This window comes from Notolepis coatsorum, assembly GCF_963971535.1.
Source record: "Notolepis coatsorum genome assembly, chromosome: 10".
Classification (NCBI taxonomy): Eukaryota; Metazoa; Chordata; class Actinopteri; order Aulopiformes; family Paralepididae; genus Notolepis; species Notolepis coatsorum.
The window spans coordinates 12,409,944-12,432,445 of record NC_140174.1 but is presented as its reverse complement, the minus strand read 5'-3'; the positions used below and the strand labels follow the sequence as shown (position 1 = coordinate 12,432,445).

The window sequence follows — 22,502 nt, the reverse complement described above, 5'->3', positions numbered from 1 at the left end:
AGGTTTGAAATTAAATGAAATAAAATTGAGAAAGGTGTTTCAGAACCTACAGTGTCTTGGGCACCAACAAAGTGACACTGCAGTGCGTGGCTATGGTCCTGTTCTCCACGATGGCTTCAAACTCTGCGTGCAGCCTGTGAGGGCTGGCTATCACCACCTGGGGGGGAGAGAGACGACTCTTTAACAGACATAGATCCTCTCTTTTCAAGTTCACTGCATACTGTTTGAAACACAGTGAACTAACTTGTATTTTACAATCCATCACTCCTACATCCTCTATTGTTCTCTCTCACCCGTCCTCCCGTGCGATCCGCCAGCCTCCCCAGCTCATCCAGTCTGCAGTCTGTTCCCTCCATGGACAGCACCGACACTATCACACTAGTGGAAGTAGGGGGGGGTCTACATGTTAAAATAATAATAGCTCTACATTCCGACAGCCATCACTGCTATAGATTGTCTGGTCAGTAACATGGGTAAATGGTAAATGGTGCATTTATATAACAGCTTTTATCCAAAGCGCTTAACAATTTAGTTAATTTTGGGTTAAGTGTCTTGCTTAAGGACACTTCAACACGCTGCCTGGGAGGAGCGGGAATCCAACCGGGAACCTTCTGACGACCGCTCTACCTCCTGAGCCACTGTCGGTCTCTCGGTGGGTCTCTCAGTCCCTCCTGCTTTGCAGTAAACACAAGATAAATTTCCTGGTTTCCTGTTCTCGTTAGAGCCCTGTACTGACCCCTGGCTGGCAGCATACTCGTTAGCGCTCTGTACTGACCACTGGCTGGCAGCGTACTCGTTAGCGCTCTGTACTGACCCCTGGCTGGCAGCGTACTCGTTAGAGCCCTGTACTACTCGTTAGAGTTCTGTACTGACCCCTGGCTGGCAGCGTACTCCCCCAGATCCTGGTAGAAGATGGTGGATGACAGGAGGGGATGAGCATCACTGTCCTCCACCTCCAGATTCCCCAGCTCTGTGTTGGCCTTCCCGTCCGTACAGATGATCACCTGAGACACAGAGATACATGTGTTTGCCATATGCACAGTTAAACAGTTACACTGCACAATGGGGGCAACAGTGGCTCAGGAGGTAGAGCGGTCGTCTGGTAGTCGGAAGGTTCCTGGCAGTGGTGGAAAGTAACTTTTTTCTCAAGTACTGCACTTAAGTACAATTTCAAGCTACTTGTACTTTTTTTTGTATCCACTTTTTCTCCCATTTTCTATATTTTTCTCCCATCCCAATTTCGTATCATCCAATTCAACCCTCCCCTGTCACGAACGCTGTTTCTTGCCTCCCACAAGCCGGCTGCAATGTGGACTAAGTCATACATAGCACAAGTCCCCTCCGGTACTTGAGGTAACAGCAGTCGCATCTTTTCACCTGCGCAGCTCGATCTCTCAGTGGCGAGGAGTAACGCGTGGGAGGCTCACGCTGCCCCTGACACTTCCTGATTCTACTGCGCAGGCGCACCAACCGACCTGTAGGAGTCGCTGTCCACAACGCCCGATCCCCACCCATCAGTTTCCCACCCCCTAATACGGCCAATGTGTATTAGTATGAACGACCAGCTAAACTGAAAGCAATGTGGAGCGCTAGTATTTTCATTTTAGCAAACTTTATACTTTTACTCCACTACAATTCAAAGGAAATATTGTACCTTTTACTCCACTACATTTATCTGAACCCATCAGTTACTAGTTGCTTTGAAGAAAAATATTTTGCATAGAAAACATGGTAAAAATGTATAAAGATTATATACTTTCACAGCGGACATAATCAGAGCAGCATAACTCGACGACATACTGTACCTTTAACATGACCTATAGAGGTCAATGGATGCACCATTTACAATGAAAATCTTACTTTGCTAGTCCACCCTTCAGACAAAAATCACAAAATATAGATTTAAACTACAATTACAAATATTAAGAAAATGTTTAATGCCAAAATAAAGAATCTCAAAAAGATGAATAAAGTATAAAAACAAGGCGCGAGTGACAGACAGTATTGCACGTTCAGAAAGACAGAAGACATTCACTATGAATTGAAAATGGGGGACCCTGATGTAAACAAGACAAACGTCTTTCTCTGGTCTGCATCCCCATAACAATTGTGTGTATTGAGCCCTACTGTATTGTACCCATTCTGCAATCTGTTAATAAAGTTTTCATTCATTCATTCATTCATTCATTCATTCATTCATTCATTAGTTCATTCATTCATTCATTCATTTATTCATTCATTCAGACTCTTACTTTAGACCCTGGTTGTCTGGAGGCCATCGCTACGGCCAGGAGAGCAGCCGGACCGAGGGCTGTGGCCCCGCCCTCCGATAACCTTTGACCCAAGAGAGAACCGTTAGAGCAGGGGCTGTGACCCCAAGCGGGGTCACATGGAATTGAAACGGGGTCGCTGGTCTCTCCTTGGCTAATGTGAAGCTGGAGTTTACCCTCCCCGTTCGTATTTATGTATTTATACGTTGTCTGGAAGAAAACAATCTAAATTGACATCTTTAAACAGACAGCAGGTAAACATAATGCATTAACCTGTTACATGTAATTAAGAACTAGCCATATTTTCAGAAAATGTATCTATTCATGACGTGATATTCATTTTGTACCGTACCGGACCACTCTGGCTTAAGGGGTTAAACATGTCAACTTGGATTGTTTATAATTTATAATCTTCCATAAAATGTTTGGCACCATGGGGGAGGGAGGTGTCATAAGTCACCTAGGGCGTCAAATATGCCAGGGCCGGCCCTGCGATCACATGATGTGATCAGCAGGCTATGTGCGCTTCCGCGCTCAAATGTTTCAGCCAAGTTAGCAAGAAAATCATAGCGACAGAGAAGGAAAGAAAACTGAAAGATTTCTTCACCCACCTGCATCCCCGTGAATTAATTGGCAAAAATGTCTGTTTTGTCTGTTTGTCATCTGTTTTCAATGTCTGGGTGTTTTGTAACGACAAAGTTGGGCCACGAGTCAAAAAGGGTTGAGTAAAGCAATACCAAAACAGCGACTCCTACTGGTCGGTCGAGGCGCCAGTTCAGCAGGGAGGGGATCTGGGGGAAATAACGTGAACCTCTGCATGCGTTACGTTCTCCCAGTGAAACTCCTTGCTGTCAGGTGAAAAGAAGCGGCTGGCAACTCCACATGTATCGGAGGAGGCATGTGGTAGTCTACACCCTCCCCAGACCGACAGTAGGGCAGCATGTGGTAGTCTACACCCTCCCCAGACCGACAGTAGGGCAGCATGTGGTAGTCTACACCCTCCCCAGACCGACAGTAGGGCAGCATGTGGTAGTCTACACCCTCCCCAGACTGACAGTAGGGCAGCATGTGGTAGTCTACACCCTCCCCAGACCGACAGTAGGGCAGCATGTGGTAGTCTACACCCTCCCCAGACCGACAGTAGGGCAGCATGTGGTAGTCTACACCCTCCCCAGACCGACAGTAGCGCAGCATGTGGTAGTCTACACCCTCCCCAGACTGACAGTAGGGCAGCATGTGGTAGTCTACACCCTCCCCAGACCGACAGTAGCGCAGCATGTGGTAGTCTACACCCTCCCCAGACTGACAGTAGGGCAGCATGTGGTAGTCTACACCCTCCCCAGACCAACAGTAGGGCAGCATGTGGTAGTCTACACCCTCCCCAGACCGACAGCGGGGCAGCATGTGGTATTCTACACCCTCCCCAGACCAACAGCGGGGCAGCATGTGGTAGTCTACACCCTCCCCAGACTGACAGTAGGGCATTGCTCGCAACGAATTGGCTTAACGTCTAAATTTGGGGATGAGAGAAAGATAGAAAGGCAAAAAAATAAAGTGTTACATATTAAATCTTTACCCCAGAACCTCTCTCTGTAGACAGTCCCGGGTCCGTGAGAGCGGAGGTGGACTCGGGACGCTGAGGGCGACCTCCTTCAGGTACCCGCTGTCCGTCAACTCGGCGCCCCGCAAGAATCGGGATGTGAACTCCTCGTATCTGTGTATCGTCACCTGGCGACGCAGAACATCAGCGGACGGACAATTATGAACATTGTTACTCAGCTGAAAGAGTTGTACCTTCCTGCTGACCTGTCGTACAGAACCTGTACTGTAAGTCACTTTCGATGAAAGCGTTCAGCTAAATGACTAAATGTAAATGATGTGGTTCAAAGTCAAGGGCTTTCGTCCGCAGACGTGATGCTGATGGAGACGGACCTGTGCTGATTCTGTACCTGGTCATTGAAGGTGATGAGCCCCACCCGGGCGTCAGGCTGCTGCTGACTCTGTTTCCGAACGCACTGCAACACGGCTTCCTGGAGGAGCTGGTTTTGAATGAATGAATGAATGAATGAATGAATGAATGAATGAAAACTTTATTTAACAGATTGCAGAATGGGTACAATACAGTACGGCTCAATACACACAATTGTTAAGGGGATGCAGACCAGAGAAAGTCATTTGTCTTGTTTACATCAGGGTCCCCCATTTTCAAATAATAGTGACATTTATGACATACACAACATACATGACATCATGACATTTATGGCATAGGGACATACATGACATACAGGTATATAGTACTGTTACATTTGTGACATATATGATATGCAAATATGCAGTACTGTTACCCATAGATCCTGACAGAGAGTATATACATATGATGGGGAGGAGACTGTACTGTGAAAACAGTGATTTGTTTTATGAAGTAGCCTGCATGTTGTGATACATACAGTACATGTGTATAATATGAAGTAGCCTGCATGGTGTGATACATACATGTGTATAATATGAAGTAGCCTGCATGGTGTGATACATACAGGTGTATATTATGAAGTAGCCTGCATGTTGTGATACATACATGTGCATATTATGAAGTAGCCTGCATGTTGTGATACATACAGGTGTATATTATGAAGTAGCCTGCATGTTGAGATACATACATGTGCATATTATGAAGTAGCCTGCATGTTGTGATACATACATGTGTATATTATGAAGTAGCCTGCATGTTGTGATACATACATGTGCATATTATGAAGTAGCCTGCATGTTGAGATACATACTACATACAGGTGTATATTATGAAGTAGCCTGTGTCAGGTGTCCTCGTTCAGCCAGATCTGGCTTAAAATATGTGAGTAAAGTACTTATCGACCACAGGAAAAAGGTACATATTGTACGTTATTTTATAGCCATGAGTAATGTATTGACGTATTTACGAAAATGTACAATGCTGGCCTGGGGACAATTCCCTGTACAATCCAGATGGAACAAACCCAGGACACTCACATAGGAGGCAAGTGCCTTTACCTCAAGACTACCGAGTCACACTCACCTGGAGACGGGTTCTGTACACCGCCTGTCCTCCCGCCCAGACCTTGGATAAGATAAGATAATGTTAAAGATGATAAAGCCTGTCGTTGATCGTTATCATCCTTCATCACCTCTGCGTTGTGTTGATTTAGTTCACGGAGGCAATCGTTCGGTGGAATTCTGTCCTCCCACGGCTTACTGGCTGAGACACTACTATCTCTTCCCACGGTTGCATTTGGACAATCGTACGCTGAGTCATCGTTTCATTCATCAGAAAGATGTTTATTCACCATAAACAAAGGTCTCACACAGAATGCACAGATAAGATAAGATAAGATATTCCTTTATTGATCCCCTTTGCGGTCCCATAAAGGGTCACTACATCTCACTACAGCGATCACATTAGCAGCGAGTTCTGTCACAATACAAAGACTTGAAGCGAAGAGGGGGTGGGGGGTAAACACAACGATGTCATCACCTGAGACGTAATACTCATGGAGCCTGAGATGTCGATACAGAAGAGGAGGAGGGCGTCGGCCGGTGACCGGGGCTCGTCGTCGGGGCTCAACAGGAAGAGGCCATCTTGGCAGCCATTCTGGGGATACCGGGGTGCGGTGGCAGGGGACGTGGGCTCCCATGGCTGGCAGCAGAAGTAACAAACCTTCACCTGTGTGGCAGAGGGAGGGGGGGAACAGTTTGAAAGTAATGTTGTTATTAATCTCAATGTCTCAGAGTTCACATTTAATGTCTGGTATTTAAAATCTGGATGTAAAGATCACTGCATGTGAAAAATGAAACCACTAATTACCACGTTGTCATAGCAGGAGTCCAGCACGGAGCCACATTGGGAGCAAGAGGTGGGTTCCCCCTGTATGGCCAACACTGGGGACCGACACACACAGGTTAGGAGGCCTGCTAGCAAGGCACGTATTAAAGGGGAATGTCACCCATTTTAAGAATCCACATTATGATCTTCCTGTGCCCCGGGACGGTTCAGTCAGTATTTGTAAACATGCACCACTCTCTCCTGAAGCTAAACATCGGTGTGAGAAGAACCCTTTGTGATGTCACCCTTTGTGATGTCACCCTTTGTGATATAAATGGGGATCACTGACTGTGTTGAGTCATCAAATTCATGCCCATGTGAGGTTTATACACTAGCACTGCTAACAGTCTAAACCTCGTTTCAGGGCAAGAGCTCAACATAGTCCACAACACAAGTGCCCCATTTATCAGGGCAGGAAGGAGCTCTATACCCACTGTGAAGGAGCTCTATACCCACTGTGAAGGAGCTCTATACCCACTGTGAAGGAGCTCTATACCCACTGTGAAGGAGCCCTATACCCACTGTGAAGGAGCTCTATACCCACTGTGAAGGAGCTCTATACCCACTGTGAAGGAGCTCTGTACCCACTGTGAAGGAGCCCTATACCCACTGTGAAGGAGCCCTATACCCACTGTGAAGGAGCCCTATACCCACTGTGAAGGAGCTCTATACCCACTGTGAAGGAGCTCTATACCCACTGTGAAGGAGCTCTATACCCACTGTGAAGGAGCCCTATACCCACTGTGAAGGAGCCCTATACCCACTGTGAAGGAGCCCTATACCCACTGTGAAGGAGCTCTATACCCACTGTGAAGGAGCTCTATACCCACTGTGAAGGAGCTCTATACCCACTGTGAAGGAGCTCTGTACCCACTGTGAAGGAGCCCTATACCCACTGTGAAGGAGCCCTATACCCACTGTGAAGGAGCTCTATACCCACTGTGAAGGAGCTCTATACCCACTGTGAAGGAGCTCTGTACCCACTGTGAAGGAGCTCTGTACCCACTGTGAAGGAGCTCTGTACCCACTGTGAAGGAACTCTATACCCACTGTGAAGGAGCCCTATACCCACTGTGAAGGAGCTCTATACCCACTGTGAAGGAGCTCTGTACCCACTGTGAAGGAGCTCTATACCCACTGTGAAGGAGCTCTGTACCCACTGTGAAGGAGCTCTGTACCCACTGTGAAGGAGCTCTGTACCCACTGTGAAGGAGCTCTGTACCCACTGTGAAGGAGCTCTATACCCACTGTGAAGGAGCTCTATACCCACTGTGAAGGAGCTCTATACCCACTGTGAAGGAGCTCTGTACCCACTGTGAAGGAGCTCTATACCCACTGTGAAGGAGCTCTGTACCCACTGTGAAGGAGCTCTATACCCACTGTGAAGGAGCTCTATACCCACTGTGAAGGAGCTCTGTACCCACTGTGAAGGAGCTCTATACCCACTGTGAAGGAGCTCTATAACCACTGTGAAGGAGCCCTATACCCACTGTGAAGGAGCTCTATACCCACTGTGAAGGAGCTCTATACCCACTGTGAAGGAGCTCTATACCCACTGTGAAGGAGCTCTATACCCACTGTGAAGGAGCTCTATACCCACTGTGAAGGAGCTCTATACCCACTGTGAAGGAGCTCTATACCCACTGTGAAGGAGCTCTGTACCCACTGTGAAGGAGCTCTATACCCACTGTGAAGGAGCCCTATACCCACTGTGAAGGAGCTCTATAACCACTGTGAAGGAGCTCTATACCCACTGTGAAGGAGCTCTGTACCCACTGTGAAGGAGCTCTGTACCCACTGTGAAGGAGCTCTATACCCACTGTGAAGGAGCTCTGTACCCACTGTGAAGGAGCTCTATAACCACTGTGAAGGAGCTCTATACCCACTGTGAAGGAGCTCTATACCCACTGTGAAGGAGCTCTATACCCACTGTGAAGGAGCTCTGTACCCACTGTGAAGGAGCTCTATACCCACTGTGAAGGAGCTCTATACCCACTGTGAAGGAGCTCTGTACCCACTGTGAAGGAGCTCTATACCCACTGTGAAGGAGCCCTATACCCACTGTGAAGGAGCCCTATACCCACTGTGAAGGAGCTCTATACCCACTGTGAAGGAGCTCTATACCCACTGTGAAGGAGCTCTATACCCACTGTGAAGGAGCTCTATAACCACTGTGAATGAGCTCTATACCCACTGTGAAGGAGCCCTATACCCACTGTGAAGGAGCTCTATACCCACTGTGAAGGAGCCCTATACCCACTGTGAAGGAGCCCTATACCCACTGTGAAGGAGCTCTATACCCACTGTGAAGGAGCCCTATACCCACTGTGAAGGAGCTCTATACCCACTGTGAAGGAGCTCTATACCCACTGTGAAGGAGCTCTGTACCCACTGTGAAGGAGCTCTATACCCACTGTGAAGGAGCTCTATACCCACTGTGAAGGAGCCCTATACCCACTGTGAAGGAGCCCTATACCCACTGTGAAGGAGCTCTATACCCACTGTGAAGGAGCTCTATACCCACTGTGAAGGAGCTCTATACCCACTGTGAAGGAGCCCTATACCCACTGTGAAGGAGCCCTATACCCACTGTGAAGGAGCTCTATACCCACTGTGAAGGAGCTCTGTACCCACTGTGAAGGAGCTCTATACCCACTGTGAAGGAGCTCTGTACCCACTGTGAAGGAGCTCTATACCCACTGTGAAGGAGCTCTATACCCACTGTGAAGGAGCCCTATACCCACTGTGAAGGAGCTCTATACCCACTGTGAAGGAGCTCTATACCCACTGTGAAGGAGCTCTATACCCACTGTGAAGGAGCCCTATACCCACTGTGAAGGAGCTCTGTACCCACTGTGAAGGAGCTCTATACCCACTGTGAAGGAGCTCTATACCCACTGTGAAGGAGCTCTATACCCACTGTGAAGGAGCCCTATACCCACTGTGAAGGAGCTCTATACCCACTGTGAAGGAGCTCTATACCCACTGTGAAGGAGCTCTATACCCACTGTGAAGGAGCTCTATACCCACTGTGAAGGAGCTCTGTACCCACTGTGAAGGAGCCCTATACCCACTGTGAAGGAGCTCTATACCCACTGTGAAGGAGCTCTATACCCACTGTGAAGGAGCCCTATACCCACTGTGAAGGAGCCCTATACCCACTGTGAAGGAGCTCTATACCCACTGTGAAGGAGCCCTATACCCACTGTGAAGGAGCTCTATACCCACTGTGAAGGAGCTCTGTACCCACTGTGAAGGAGCTCTGTACCCACTGTGAAGGAGCTCTGTACCCACTGTGAAGGAGCCCTATACCCACTGTGAAGGAGCTCTATACCCACTGTGAAGGAGCTCTGTACCCACTGTGAAGGAGCTCTATACCCACTGTGAAGGAACTCTATACCCACTGTGAAGGAGCTCTGTACCCACTGTGAAGGAGCTCTATACCCACTGTGAAGGAGCTCTGTACCCACTGTGAAGGAGCTCTATACCCACTGTGAAGGAACTCTATACCCACTGTGAAGGAGCTCTATAACCACTGTGAAGGAGCTCTATACCCACTGTGAAGGAGCTCTATACCCACTGTGAAGGAGCTCTATACCCACTGTGAAGGAGCTCTATACCCACTGTGAAGGAGCTCTATACCCACTGTGAAGGAGCTCTGTACCCACTGTGAAGGAGCTCTATACCCACTGTGAAGGAGCTCTATACCCACTGTGAAGGAGCTCTATACCCACTGTGAAGGAGCTCTGTACCCACTGTGAAGGAGCTCTATAACCACTGTGAAGGAGCCCTATACTCACTGTGAAGGAGCCCTATACCCACTGTGAAGGAGCTCTATACCCACTGTGAAGGAGCTCTATACCCACTGTGAAGGAGCTCTATACCCACTGTGAAGGAGCTCTATACCCACTGTGAAGGAGCCCTATACCCACTGTGAAGGAGCTCTATACCCACTGTGAAGGAGCTCTATACCCACTGTGAAGGAGCCCTATACCCACTGTGAAGGAGCTCTATACCCACTGTGAAGGAGCTCTATACCCACTGTGAAGGAGCTCTATACCCACTGTGAAGGAGCTCTATACCCACTGTGAATGAGCTCTATACCCACTGTGAAGGAGCTCTATACCCACTGTGAAGGAGCTCTATACCCACTGTGAAGGAGCCCTATACCCACTGTGAAGGAGCTCTATACCCACTGTGAAGGAGCTCTATACCCACTGTGAAGGAGCTCTGTACCCACTGTGAAGGAGCTCTATACCCACTGTGAAGGAGCTCTATACCCACTGTGAAGGAGCTCTATACCCACTGTGAAGGAGCTCTATACCCACTGTGAAGGAGCCCTATACCCACTGTGAAGGAGCCCTATACCCACTGTGAAGGAGCTCTATACCCACTGTGAAGGAGCTCTGTACCCACTGTGAAGGAGCTCTATACCCACTGTGAAGGAGCTCTATAACCACTGTGAAGGAGCTCTATACCCACTGTGAAGGAGCTCTATACCCACTGTGAAGGAGCTCTGTACCCACTGTGAAGGAGCCCTATACCCACTGTGAAGGAGCTCTATAACCACTGTGAAGGAGCTCTATACCCACTGTGAAGGAGCTCTATACCCACTGTGAAGGAGCTCTATACCCACTGTGAAGGAGCCCTATACCCACTGTGAAGGAGCTCTATACCCACTGTGAAGGAGCCCTATACCCACTGTGAAGGAGCTCTATACCCACTGTGAAGGAGCTCTATACCCACTGTGAAGGAGCCCTATACCCACTGTGAAGGAGCCCTATACCCACTGTGAAGGAGCCCTATACCCACTGTGAAGGAGCTCTATACCCACTGTGAAGGAGCCCTATACCCACTGTGAAGGAGCTCTATACCCACTGTGAAGGAGCTCTATACCCACTGTGAAGGAGCTCTATACCCACTGTGAAGGAGCCCTATACCCACTGTGAAGGAGCTCTATACCCACTGTGAAGGAGCCCTATACCCACTGTGAAGGAGCTCTATACCCACTGTGAAGGAGCTCTATACCCACTGTGAAGGAGCCCTATACCCACTGTGAAGGAGCCCTATACCCACTGTGAAGGAGCTCTATACCCATTGTGAAGGAGCTCTATACCCACTGTGAATGAGCCCTATACCCACTGTGAAGGAGCCCTGTACCCACTGTGAAGGAGCTCTATACCCACTGTGAAGGAGCTCTATACCCACTGTGAAGGAGCTCTGTACCCACTGTGAAGGAGCTCTATACCCACTGTGAAGGAGCTCTATACCCACTGTGAAGGAGCTCTATACCCACTGTGAAGGAGCTCTATAACCACTGTGAAGGAGCTCTATAACCACTGTGAAGGAGCTCTATACCCACTGTGAAGGAGCCCTATACCCACTGTGAAGGAGCCCTATACCCACTGTGAAGGAGCTCTATAACCACTGTGAAGGAGCTCTATACCCACTGTGAAGGAGCTCTATACCCACTGTGAAGGAGCTCTATACCCACTGTGAAGGAGCTCTATACCCACTGTGAAGGAGCTCTGTACCCACTGTGAAGGAGCTCTATACCCACTGTGAAGGAGCTCTATACCCACTGTGAATGAGCCCTATACCCACTGTGAAGGAGCCCTGTACCCACTGTGAAGGAGCTCTATACCCACTGTGAAGGAGCTCTGTACCCACTGTGAAGGAGCTCTATACCCACTGTGAAGGAGCTCTATACCCACTGTGAAGGAGCTCTATACCCACTGTGAATGAGCTCTATACCCACTGTGAAGGAGCTCTGTACCCACTGTGAAGGAGCTCTATACCCACTGTGAAGGAGCTCTATACCCACTGTGAAGGAGCCCTATACCCACTGTGAAGGAGCCCTATACCCACTGTGAAGGAGCTCTATACCCACTGTGAAGGAGCCCTATACCCACTGTGAAGGAGCTCTATACCCACTGTGAAGGAGCTCTATACCCACTGTGAAGGAGCCCTATACCCACTGTGAAGGAGCTCTATACCCACTGTGAAGGAGCTCTATACCCACTGTGAAGGAGCTCTATACCCACTGTGAAGGAGCCCTATACCCACTGTGAAGGAGCTCTGTACCCACTGTGAAGGAGCTCTATACCCACTGTGAAGGAGCTCTGTACCCACTGTGAAGGAGCTCTGTACCCACTGTGAAGGAGCTCTATACCCACTGTGAAGGAGCTCTGTACCCACTGTGAAGGAGCTCTGTACCCACTGTGAAGGAGCTCTATACCCACTGTGAAGGAGCTCTATACCCACTGTGAAGGAGCTCTATACCCACTGTGAAGGAGCTCTATACCCACTGTGAAGGAGCTCTATACCCACTGTGAAGGAGCTCTGTACCCACTGTGAAGGAGCCCAATAACCACTGGGTTGGTTTGTTGATCATGTGCACAATCATTCCAGACTGTCAACAGTCTTTGATTCTGGACTGTGACTGAAAAGGTACAGGCTGAAGCATATCTCTCTCTCTCTCTCTCTCTCTCTCTCTCTCTCTCTCTCTCTCTCTCTCTCTCTCTCTCTCTCTCTCTCTCTCTCTCTCTCTCTCTCTCTCTCTCTCTCTCTCTCAGCTTTAGGAGAGTGGTGCATGTTCATAAATACTGACTGTCCTGGGGTCCAGGAATATCATCTGAATAGTTACAACAGGTGTTATTTAAGCACTAAGTCAACCTGCTGAAGATGAGATAAAGGTGAGGGAGGTGATACAGGTGATAAAGGTGATAAAGGTGATACAGGTGATAAAGGTGTTAAAGGTGTTAAAGGTGATACAGGTGATAGAGGTGATACAGGTGATAAAGGTGATACAGGTGATAAAGGTGATACAGGTGATAAAGGTGATACAGGTGATACAGGTGATACAGGTGATAAAGGTGATAAAGGTGATAAAGGTGATAAATGTGATAGAGGTGATAAAGGTGATACAGGTGATAAAGGTGATACAGGTGATACAGGTGATAAAGGTGATAGAGGTGATAGGGGTGATAACGGTGATAGAGGTGATAAAGGTGATAAAGGTGTTAAAGGTGATAAAGGTGTTAAAGGTGATACAGGTGATAAAGGTGATACAGGTGATACAGGTGATAAAGGTGATACAGGTGATAAAGGTGATACAGGTGATAAAGGTGATACAGGTGATATAGGTGATAAAGGTGTTAAAGTCGATAAAGGTGATACAGGTGATAAAGGTGATAAGGTGATAAAGGTGATAAAGGTGATAAATGTGATAAAGGTGATAAAGGTGATCAAGGTGATACAGGTGTTAAAGGTGATAAAGGTGATACAGGTGATACAGGTGATAAAGGTGATAAAGGTGATAATGTGATAAAGGTGATAAATGTGATAAATGTGATAAAGGTGATAAAGGTGATAAAGGTGATAAAGATGAGGGAGGTGACTAATGTTTACAAACCATTTTCCTCTGAGAGCAGTTTCCCCAAACTGACCAGGATCACGTTGGGGTTCCCCAGCAGAGGCCCCGTGTCTGGAGCACAGGTAGAAATACAAAGGTCAACATTCTTCCACAGTATCAAGAATACTAAACCCTCCTTGGTCTAACTCCTCCGTATTTAATACATCTATTGTCATCTACTCTCTATAACACCAGAGCTGCTCACCATATCTCTATAACACCAGAGCTGCTCACCATATCTCTATAACACCAGAGCTGCTCACCATATCTCTATAACACCAGAGCTGCTCACCATATCTCTATAACACCAGAGCTGCTCACTATATCTCTATAACACCAGAGCTGCTCACCATATCTCTATAACACCAGAGCTGCTCACCATATCTCTATAACACCAGCGCTGCTCACCATATCTCTATAACACCCGAGCTGCTCACCATATCTCTATAACACCAGAGCTGCTCACCATATCTCTATAACACCAGAGCTACTCACCATATCTCTATAACACCAGAGCTGCTCACCATATCTCTATAACACCAGAGCTGCTCACCATATCTCTATAACACCAGAGCTGCTCACCATATCTCTATAACACCAGAGCTGCTCACCATATCTCTAGAACACCAGAGCTGCTCACCATATCTCTAGAACACCAGAGCTGCTCACCATATCTCTAGAACACCAGAGCTGCTCACCATATCTCTATAACACCAGAGCTGCTCACCATATCTCTATAACACCAGAGCTACTCACCATATCTCTATAACACCAGAGCTGCTCACCATATCTCTATAACACCAGAGTTGCTCACCATATCTCTATAACACCAGAGCTGCTCACCATATCTCTATAACACCAGACAGGGGTGTAGCTCCAGATTCTGGGCCCCATGAAAGAATGTATTTGTAGGCCCCCCGTGTATGCGAGCGCGCGTATGCGCGCGAGCGAATTTTTTTTGGCTATTTTTTTATTGATGAAAACGCATAATATGGTTTATACCTATACATTCGGATCAGCAGTTCAGCACCTGCACTGTTGGTGGGTGAGCCTAGTAAAGGATGTCGCATTGCGTTCATCTTCAATGAATGGACCAATGCAATAGTCTACCAAAGCCCCCCCTCTCTCTCTATATATCTCACACACACACACACACACACACACTTCAGAAACAAACATAGTATCAATGAGAGCATCAATAATGCACCGGAGTGATGTCTAGTAAAAAAAAAAAAAAAAAAAAAAAATGTTTGGGGCCCCCCCCTCAGTGCTGGGCCCTTGGAATCATCCTAAGCTACCCCCCCCCAGCTACGCCCCTGACACCAGAGCTGCTCACCATATCTCTAGAACACCAGAGCTACTCACCATATCTCTATAACACCAGAGCTGCTCACCATATCTCTATAACACCAGAGCTGCTCACCATATCTCTATAACACCAGAGCTGCTCACCATATCTCTAGAACACCAGAGCTGCTCACCATATCTCTATAACACCAGAGCTGCTCACCATATCTCTATAACACCAGAGCTACTCACCATATCTCTATAACACCAGAACTGCTCACCATATCTCTATAACACCAGAGCTGCTCACCATATCTCTATAACACCAGAGCTGCTCACCATATCTCTATAACACCAGAGCTGCTCACCATATCTCTATAACACCAGAGCTACTCACCATATCTCTATAACACCAGAGCTGCTCACCATATCTCTATAACACCAGAGCTGCTCACCATATCTCTATAACACCAGAACTGCTCACCATATCTCTATAACACCAGAGCTACTCACCATATCTCTATAACACCAGAGCTGCTCACCATATCTCTATAACACCAGAACTGCTCACCATATCTCTATAACACCAGAACTGCTCACCATATCTCTATACCACCAGAGCTGCTCACCATATCTCTATAACACCAGAGCTGCTCACCATATCTCTATAACACCAGAGCTACTCACCATATCTCTATAACACCAGAGCTGCTCACCATATCTCTATAACACCAGAGCTGCTCACCATATCTCTATACCACCAGAGCTGCTCACCATATCTCTACACCAGAGCTGCTCACCATATCTCTATAACACCAGAGCTGCTCACCATATTTCTATAACACCAGAGCTGCTCACCATATCTCTATAACACCAGAGCTGCTCACCATATCTCTATAACACCAGAGCTGCTCACCATATCTCTATAACACCAGAGCTGCTCACCATATCTCTAACAGCAGAGCTGCTCACCATATCTCTATAACACCAGAGCTGCTCACCATATCTCTATAACACCAGAGCTGCTCACCATATCTCTATACCACCAGAGCTGCTCACCATATCTCTATAACACCATCATGTATTGGAGAGATGGCAGATATATCGCCATAACTAACCAAATCACACGAAACAATCTAGATGGATGGATAGAATAGAATAGATCTTTATTGTCATTGTTACAGTTGTTACAACGAAATAAAAAAATGCAACCCTAGGTGCTAGTAAAATAAGAATAAAAAAAGTCCTAAACACAGTGTTACACATAGCACTCCGGTGTGTGTATATATATGTTATAAATGTGTGTGTGTGTGTGTGTGTGTGTGTGTGTGTGTGTGTGTGTGTGTGTTTGTTTGTGTGTATATATATCTATATATATATATCTATATTGTTTTGTTCTGTTCTGTTATATTCATATATGTTTTGTGTTGTATACTGTTTTGTATCATTATCAAATAATGGACAAATAACAAAAAGAAACGTTACCAGTGGGAGGCATGTCAAGGGGTGGGTGCAGCCGTGAGGATGAGGAGGAGGGCGTGGGAGATGAAGGTAGCAACTCCAGGTACTCTGGAACCAACCTCATGAACAAGGGCCTCGGAGGGAGGGGCGGGGCTAGAGGAGGAGAGGAGTGTCACCAGTTAGTGACGGGCAGGGAGGGGCGGGGCTAGAGGAGGAGAGGAGTGTCACCAGTTAGTGACGGGCAGGGAGGGGCGGGGCTAGAGGAGGAGAGGAGTGTCACCAGTTAGTGACGGGCAGGGAGGGGCGGGGCTAGAGGAGGAGAGGAGTGTCACCAGTTAGTGACGGGCAGGGAGGGGCGGGGCTAGAGGAGGAGAGGAGTGTCACCAGTTAGTGACGGGCAGGGAGGGGCGGAGCTAGAGGAGGAGAGGATTGTCACCAGTTAGTGACGGGCAGGGAGGGGCGGAGCTAGAGGAGGAGATGAGTGTCACCAGTTAGTGACGGGCAGGGAGGGGCGGAGCTAGAGGAGGAGATGAGTGTCACCAGTTAGTGACGGGCAGGGAGGGGCGGAGCTAGAGGAGGAGAGGAGTGTCACCAGTTAGTGACGGGCAGGGAGGGGCGGAGCTAGAGGAGGAGAGGAGTGTCACCAGTTAGTGACGGGCAGGGAGGGGCGGAGCTAGAGGAGGAGATGAGTGTCACCAGTTAGTGACGGGCAGGGAGGGGCGGAGCTAGAGGAGGAGATGAGTGTCACCAGTTAGTGACGGGCAGGGAGGGGCGGAGCTAGAGGAGGAGAGGAGTGTCACCAGTTAGTGACGGGCAGGGAGGGGCGGAGCTAGAGGAGGAGAGGAGTGTCACCAGATAGTGACGGGCAGGGAGGGGCGGCGCTAGAGGAGGAGAGGAGTGTCACCAGATAGTGACGGGCAGGGAGGGGCGGAGCTAGAGGAGGAGAGGAGTGTCACCAGATAGTGACGGGCAGGGAGGGGCGGGGCTAGAGGAGGAGAGGAGTGTCACCAGTTAGTGACGGGCAGGGAGGGGCGGAGCTAGAGGAGGAGATCACTATTATTTATTTATTATTATTATCATCAGTCTTCTCTTTCATCATAACTACCTACCTCATGACTCTGTTTGATAACATGTACAATAGTGCTGTATATACCATATACATTTATATATTTATATTTACCGCATATATACAGTATATCCATGTGTCTGAATATACCTGCATGACTGTAATCCTTCTATAAACCTACTTATACACCTGCATATAACCCATACAACTCTGATAGCATGTATAATAATGCTATATATACCATATATATATTCATTCTTACAGTATATATATCTATCCATATCTGTCTGTACATACCTGCATATAATCCTTTTAACATATCAGTAGATACTATATCTATATATGTACATATCCCTTACCTACTCTTACTAGTTACGCTGCTGGCTAGTATGACTTACTACCATAGTGTCTTTATACCTGTATCACTATACATGTCTGATTAGCACTATTACTCAGTAGTAGGCCTACTAATTTATACATTTTATACCCAGTTTAATCACCTGTACATTTGATATTACTATTGTACTTTACTGTTACATTTGCACTCTGGTTGGATGCCAAACCTCTTTTCTTGTTGTACTGTACTTGTGCTGCATGATGACAATACATTTGAATCTTTTTTTTAGTTTTAGTTTTTTGTTATATATATATATATTTGTTTTGTAAGGTTTAAATTAGTACACTCATTTGAGTAGTGGAAAAGGGGTAGGATTAAATAAGTGTATACTTCTTCCTACTCCTTTTCGAAACATGTATATGTTTTGCTTTTGTTTATTTTTTATTTAGTTTTCCATTGAATTTCTTGAGATCAATGATTTGTTTTGATTTGATATTGTTTGTATTTATTTACATGTTCGAAATAAATATAAAAAAAAAAAAAAAAAAAAAATCTAATCTAATACATCCTGTCATACATGTGCACCAGAATGATCACATCGGTCGTATCCAGAAGCCGTCCGTTCACCTGGGTGCTTGGGTGCTGCTGGCCCCCTGGCCGCGCCGGGCAGCTTCCCCTCTGCCCCCTCTGCCCCAGTGCCCTCTGGGACATTGGAATGGTATCCTGGATAATTGGGACCGACGCCGTTCTCCTTGGGAAGAAGGTCACAGACGAATGACCGGCCGGTGTTTTGGGGAGACGCCGGCGGCTCCATGTAAGGTGCTGATTGGCCGTTTGCTGCGGGTCTCATGTGAGGCGGAAGAAGGGCTGAGTGATAGAGGTCATCCATGTTAAACCGTCCATACCATCCATGTTAAACCGTCCATGACTCAACCCTTTTGGGGTAAAGGACCCCCAGATTCATACACACATCAGGCCACAGATGTTTGCTGTTGGATATAATTAAGTCCAGAGATAACAGTAAAGTGAAACCTATGATCAGAAAACTCTTTTATATCCTCTCATTGGGCTAACTTCAAAAGGATTTTTTTTTTACGTTATCTTTGTTTATAAATGTTTTATTATATTTAAAAAATTATAATAATAATAATAATAATAATAATAATAATAATAATAATAATAATAATAATAATAATAATAATAATAATAATAATAACACATCCACAGAGCTTTCAGAAAGGTGCACAATAAAAATATTGATTCATTCATTTATCATTTAAAGAAATGTATCCCCTCCCTACTTCTCATTTTCCCCACGTGCATGGAATGCACCTGATTGGATAAATGACCTGCTGGTGCTCTAGTGCGACATCTAGTGGCTGAATGTTGTCTATAGCACCTTTAATGACCCCAGCACTACACCCAGTTCATAGTACCTTTCTTTTGAGGTGTGGGAATCAGTTGAGACCAGGGAGGGGCAGACAAACCTGCAGACAGACCTGCAGACGGACCTGCAGACGGACCTGCAGACAGACCTGCAGACTGACCTGCAGACAGACCTTCTCTGTGGTGAAAGGCGGTGTTCTCGTAGACCGGCTTTACGTCCCTCTTCGCGTCTTCGTCTATGTTTTTAATGAACTTCTGTGTAGGAGAGGTGCATTGTGGTCTTTTGAGTTCTGTAGAGTTCTGTGTTTTCGGAGGAGGAGGGGGAGGAATGCGAGGACGGAGCCAGCTGATTGGAGGGAGGAGGGCTAGAGGAGAGATGGCGGGATAAAGAATATTAAAATACATGTCATGTGTCATGTGAGTGAGTGACAATAGGCTGACATAGGAATGGACCAATGCAAATGGTAAACGATTAGTGGACTGCATTTATATAGCACTTTTATCCTAATTATATTACTTCTTTATTGGAATGAACCACTGGACCCTGTCGTACACGATCCAGTGATCATCTTACACTTAGAGTGTCTAGAGTTTGTACTGAACTGGGTAGATCTGCTTTAGGCTTCTCTGCCCCTACCTCATGGAATACCTTGCAGGAGACTCTGAAACTAGACACTCTAGTGTCTATGGGTCGGTTTAGAACCTTGACGACCAAGTCACCACAATATGTCATTGTTCTAAAATTCTTACCTTTGTTTTTTAATTATTTTAAATTATTTTAAATCGTTTTGTTTTTAAAATATGCTCTGTTCCGATCTGTATTGTTCTGTATTTACTAACGCACTATGACACTTGTGAATGTAACATCTCGACGACACTGTAAATGAGTTTAACAACTCAGTGTATTTATCAAGTATAATTAAAGATTGAATGAATTAATGCAATGCACACACAGACGACAGAAGCAACCATACAAGGTGTCAACCTGCTCATCAGGAGCAGTTAGTGGGTAAAGTGTCTTGCTCAAAGACACTTCAACGTGCTGCCAGGAGGAGCCGGAATCTAACCGCAAACCCCCGACTACCAGACGAGCGCTTTGCCTCCTGAACCGTGATGGTTGACAGCAGGCACGTGCACACATAGAGCCCACAGGGTGCTCGAGCACCTGCCCTTTTGTGCCTCATAAAAAAGTGCCCTTTTTACTTTTCTTTTTTCTTTTTTACTGTTGCGATAAAAGTGTCTTTCAAGGATAAGTGAGCTCCTGCACTGATTAATATAGTTCAATATTCAATATTTGATCACCAAAACCCCCCAAAAAGCATAAAAAGGGAGCCCCCCGCCCAAAAAGGGCCCCCAAAAATCAGGCATGCGTCAAACGTGCACAGGCCCAGTGCCCTTTTCAGCCTTTGAGCACCTGCCCCTCTAAAGTCCTGTGCACATCCCTGGTTGACAGTCATGCTGACAGGTTGACAGTGACGTAACTTGTGACTAAAGAAGGCAGATGGCTTGAAATGGTAAAGCCTGTGTGAGATAGTGAGCTCCACCACGCCCCTGTCTAGCGTCATGTAGTGACAGGTAGACAGAAGGGTGTGGAATGTTTGGGGGGAAAAGTCACACCTGAGCGTTTAATGACATGTGGGCTCGTCCTTTGTCCCTCCTCCTGATTGGTCGCCGGTGGGACGTAAATAAACCCACAGGCAAATTCCATTGGTGGGTCTGCTTGATTGGGGAAGAAAGAACACCAGTAATACTATGATAACTCCTTGCAAGATTTAAAGAGATATTTCACTTTAGTAGAACTTGAATAAAGTAATCAGTAATCAGTAAACCAGTGACCACTGCTGTCCCTGTCGTCTGCTGTCAACACCACCGTTCCACCCAGGCTCCTCGTTCATTTTGGGGACCTTGTCTTAATATCATACTTCTGAAGTATAAGCAAACTACCGCAGTGAAGATTTCAATAAATAGACCATTCTGAGTCAAAGGTACGTGTTCGTTTTGAGATCTGATGTGTGTTTACAGATGTATTAAAACTACAACTCGAGAACTGCTATTAAAAATAAAAGCAGATCCGGTCAATTTGTTGTAGGTTTGAGTGCTCTGTGAATCTTTGCCTGGCATAGAATGTTGGGGAGTGGTCAAAAATATATTACATCCAATAATATTGCTGTATTGTTTGTTTGTAATTCAGAGGTATTATATTTAGAGCCTGCCACCTGGGATGAACGGTGGTGTTGACAGCAGACGGCAGTGGTCACTGGTTTACTAGTAGATGACTTTAGATAAGAGGTAAAACTGACGATCTGTGAAATATCCCTTTAATCTGAAACCTTCACACAAATACATATCTCTCCCTTATTGTTTAAAAAAATAAATAAAAATTAAACCTTTGTTTCGATAATAGCTGACAATAGTAAACAAGCTAACTGCAATACAATATCTGCCAGTGTAATAACATGTAGACGTACTGTATTACCCCTTTCACTACCGCACTACCAAATGGTTAACCCTTTCACTGCGACAATACAGAAGGTTAACCCTTTCACTGCCACACGACAAAGGGTTAACCCTTTCACTACCACGCTACAGAAGTTTAACCCTTTACTATCACACTACAGATGGGTGGGGTGGTTAACCGTCTGTAGTGTGATAGTAAAGGGTTAACCTTCTGTAGTGTAGTAGTGAAAGGGTTATAATCTATCTGTATCATCCAAACACATCCAAGCAACACTACAGTATACAGTAGATACGCGGAGAACACAGATATATTAGCATTATTCAACTCATGTAGCGAGAGACACACCGGTAGGCTACAACGGAGACGTACTCACATGTGGAGAGCCCTTTGAGCGCTGACTGTACACTGCAACCGGAAATGTCAAACCCTCCCAGTCTCAGAAATGTTTTAAGAGCACGTGTGTGACAAAGTCCATCCATTGTTCTCTCCTCAAACAGCCTGTCCAACAGGTTTTCTCTAGATTCTCTAATGCAGCAGTTCTCAAACGACGGGTCGCGACCCAAAGTGGGGTCGTGGGTAGGTGACAGTGGGGTCGCGCGTTGGCAAGTATAAAACATAACATAAAGTATAAAACAATATATATAGATTATTTTTTTCTATGTTCTGCCAACATATTTTGGCTAAATATGCCTTGTTTTATTTATTTTTTAGGCGTTTTTATCGTTTTATTCCTACTGGGCAGTCCAGTAGATAGAGACAGAGGAGGAATGGGAGACAGAGTGGGGGGAAGACATTCGGCAAATAACAACGGGTTCGGGAATCGAACCCGGGTCGGCCGTGTCGCGGCTGAGCGCGCTATGTGGTTCGCCACTGGGGCGCCCCATATGCCTTGTTTTATAAATGTGTATTGATAACATAGTGCTGTAATTACATTTTCTAATACATATGCATGATCAAGTTCAACAAC

At 46.4% G+C, this 22,502-nt stretch overlaps 1 protein-coding gene across 2 annotated transcripts in view; it reads right to left on the bottom strand.

Annotated features, from left to right (window-relative positions):
• The window catches only part of LOC311236190 (circularly permutated Ras protein 1-like), a 33,561-nt gene extending 11,628 nt beyond the window's left edge, over positions 1-21,933 (bottom strand). The window contains exons 1-15 of one of the 2 annotated variants that reach the window (XM_084323829.1): positions 21,909-21,933; positions 20,695-20,793; positions 19,128-19,442; positions 18,319-18,558; positions 16,313-16,441; positions 13,541-13,612; positions 6,109-6,182; positions 5,779-5,967; positions 5,323-5,364; positions 4,220-4,309; positions 3,847-3,998; positions 2,253-2,334; positions 874-1,004; positions 294-399; positions 51-157 (exon numbers count right to left, since the gene is read on the bottom strand). In XM_084323829.1, coding sequence (XP_084179955.1) covers positions 51-157; positions 294-399; positions 874-1,004; positions 2,253-2,334; positions 3,847-3,998; positions 4,220-4,309; positions 5,323-5,364; positions 5,779-5,967; positions 6,109-6,182; positions 13,541-13,612; positions 16,313-16,441; positions 18,319-18,558; positions 19,128-19,442; positions 20,695-20,785 — 1,820 coding nt within the window. In that variant the 5' untranslated portion in view covers positions 20,786-20,793; positions 21,909-21,933. The remainder of the gene's footprint in view (positions 1-50; positions 158-293; positions 400-873; positions 1,005-2,252; positions 2,335-3,846; positions 3,999-4,219; positions 4,310-5,322; positions 5,365-5,778; positions 5,968-6,108; positions 6,183-13,540; positions 13,613-16,312; positions 16,442-18,318; positions 18,559-19,127; positions 19,443-20,694; positions 20,794-21,908) is intronic. The other variant, XM_084323830.1, reaches the window with a different exon arrangement.
• Between the last annotated feature and the right edge of the window lie 569 nt (positions 21,934-22,502).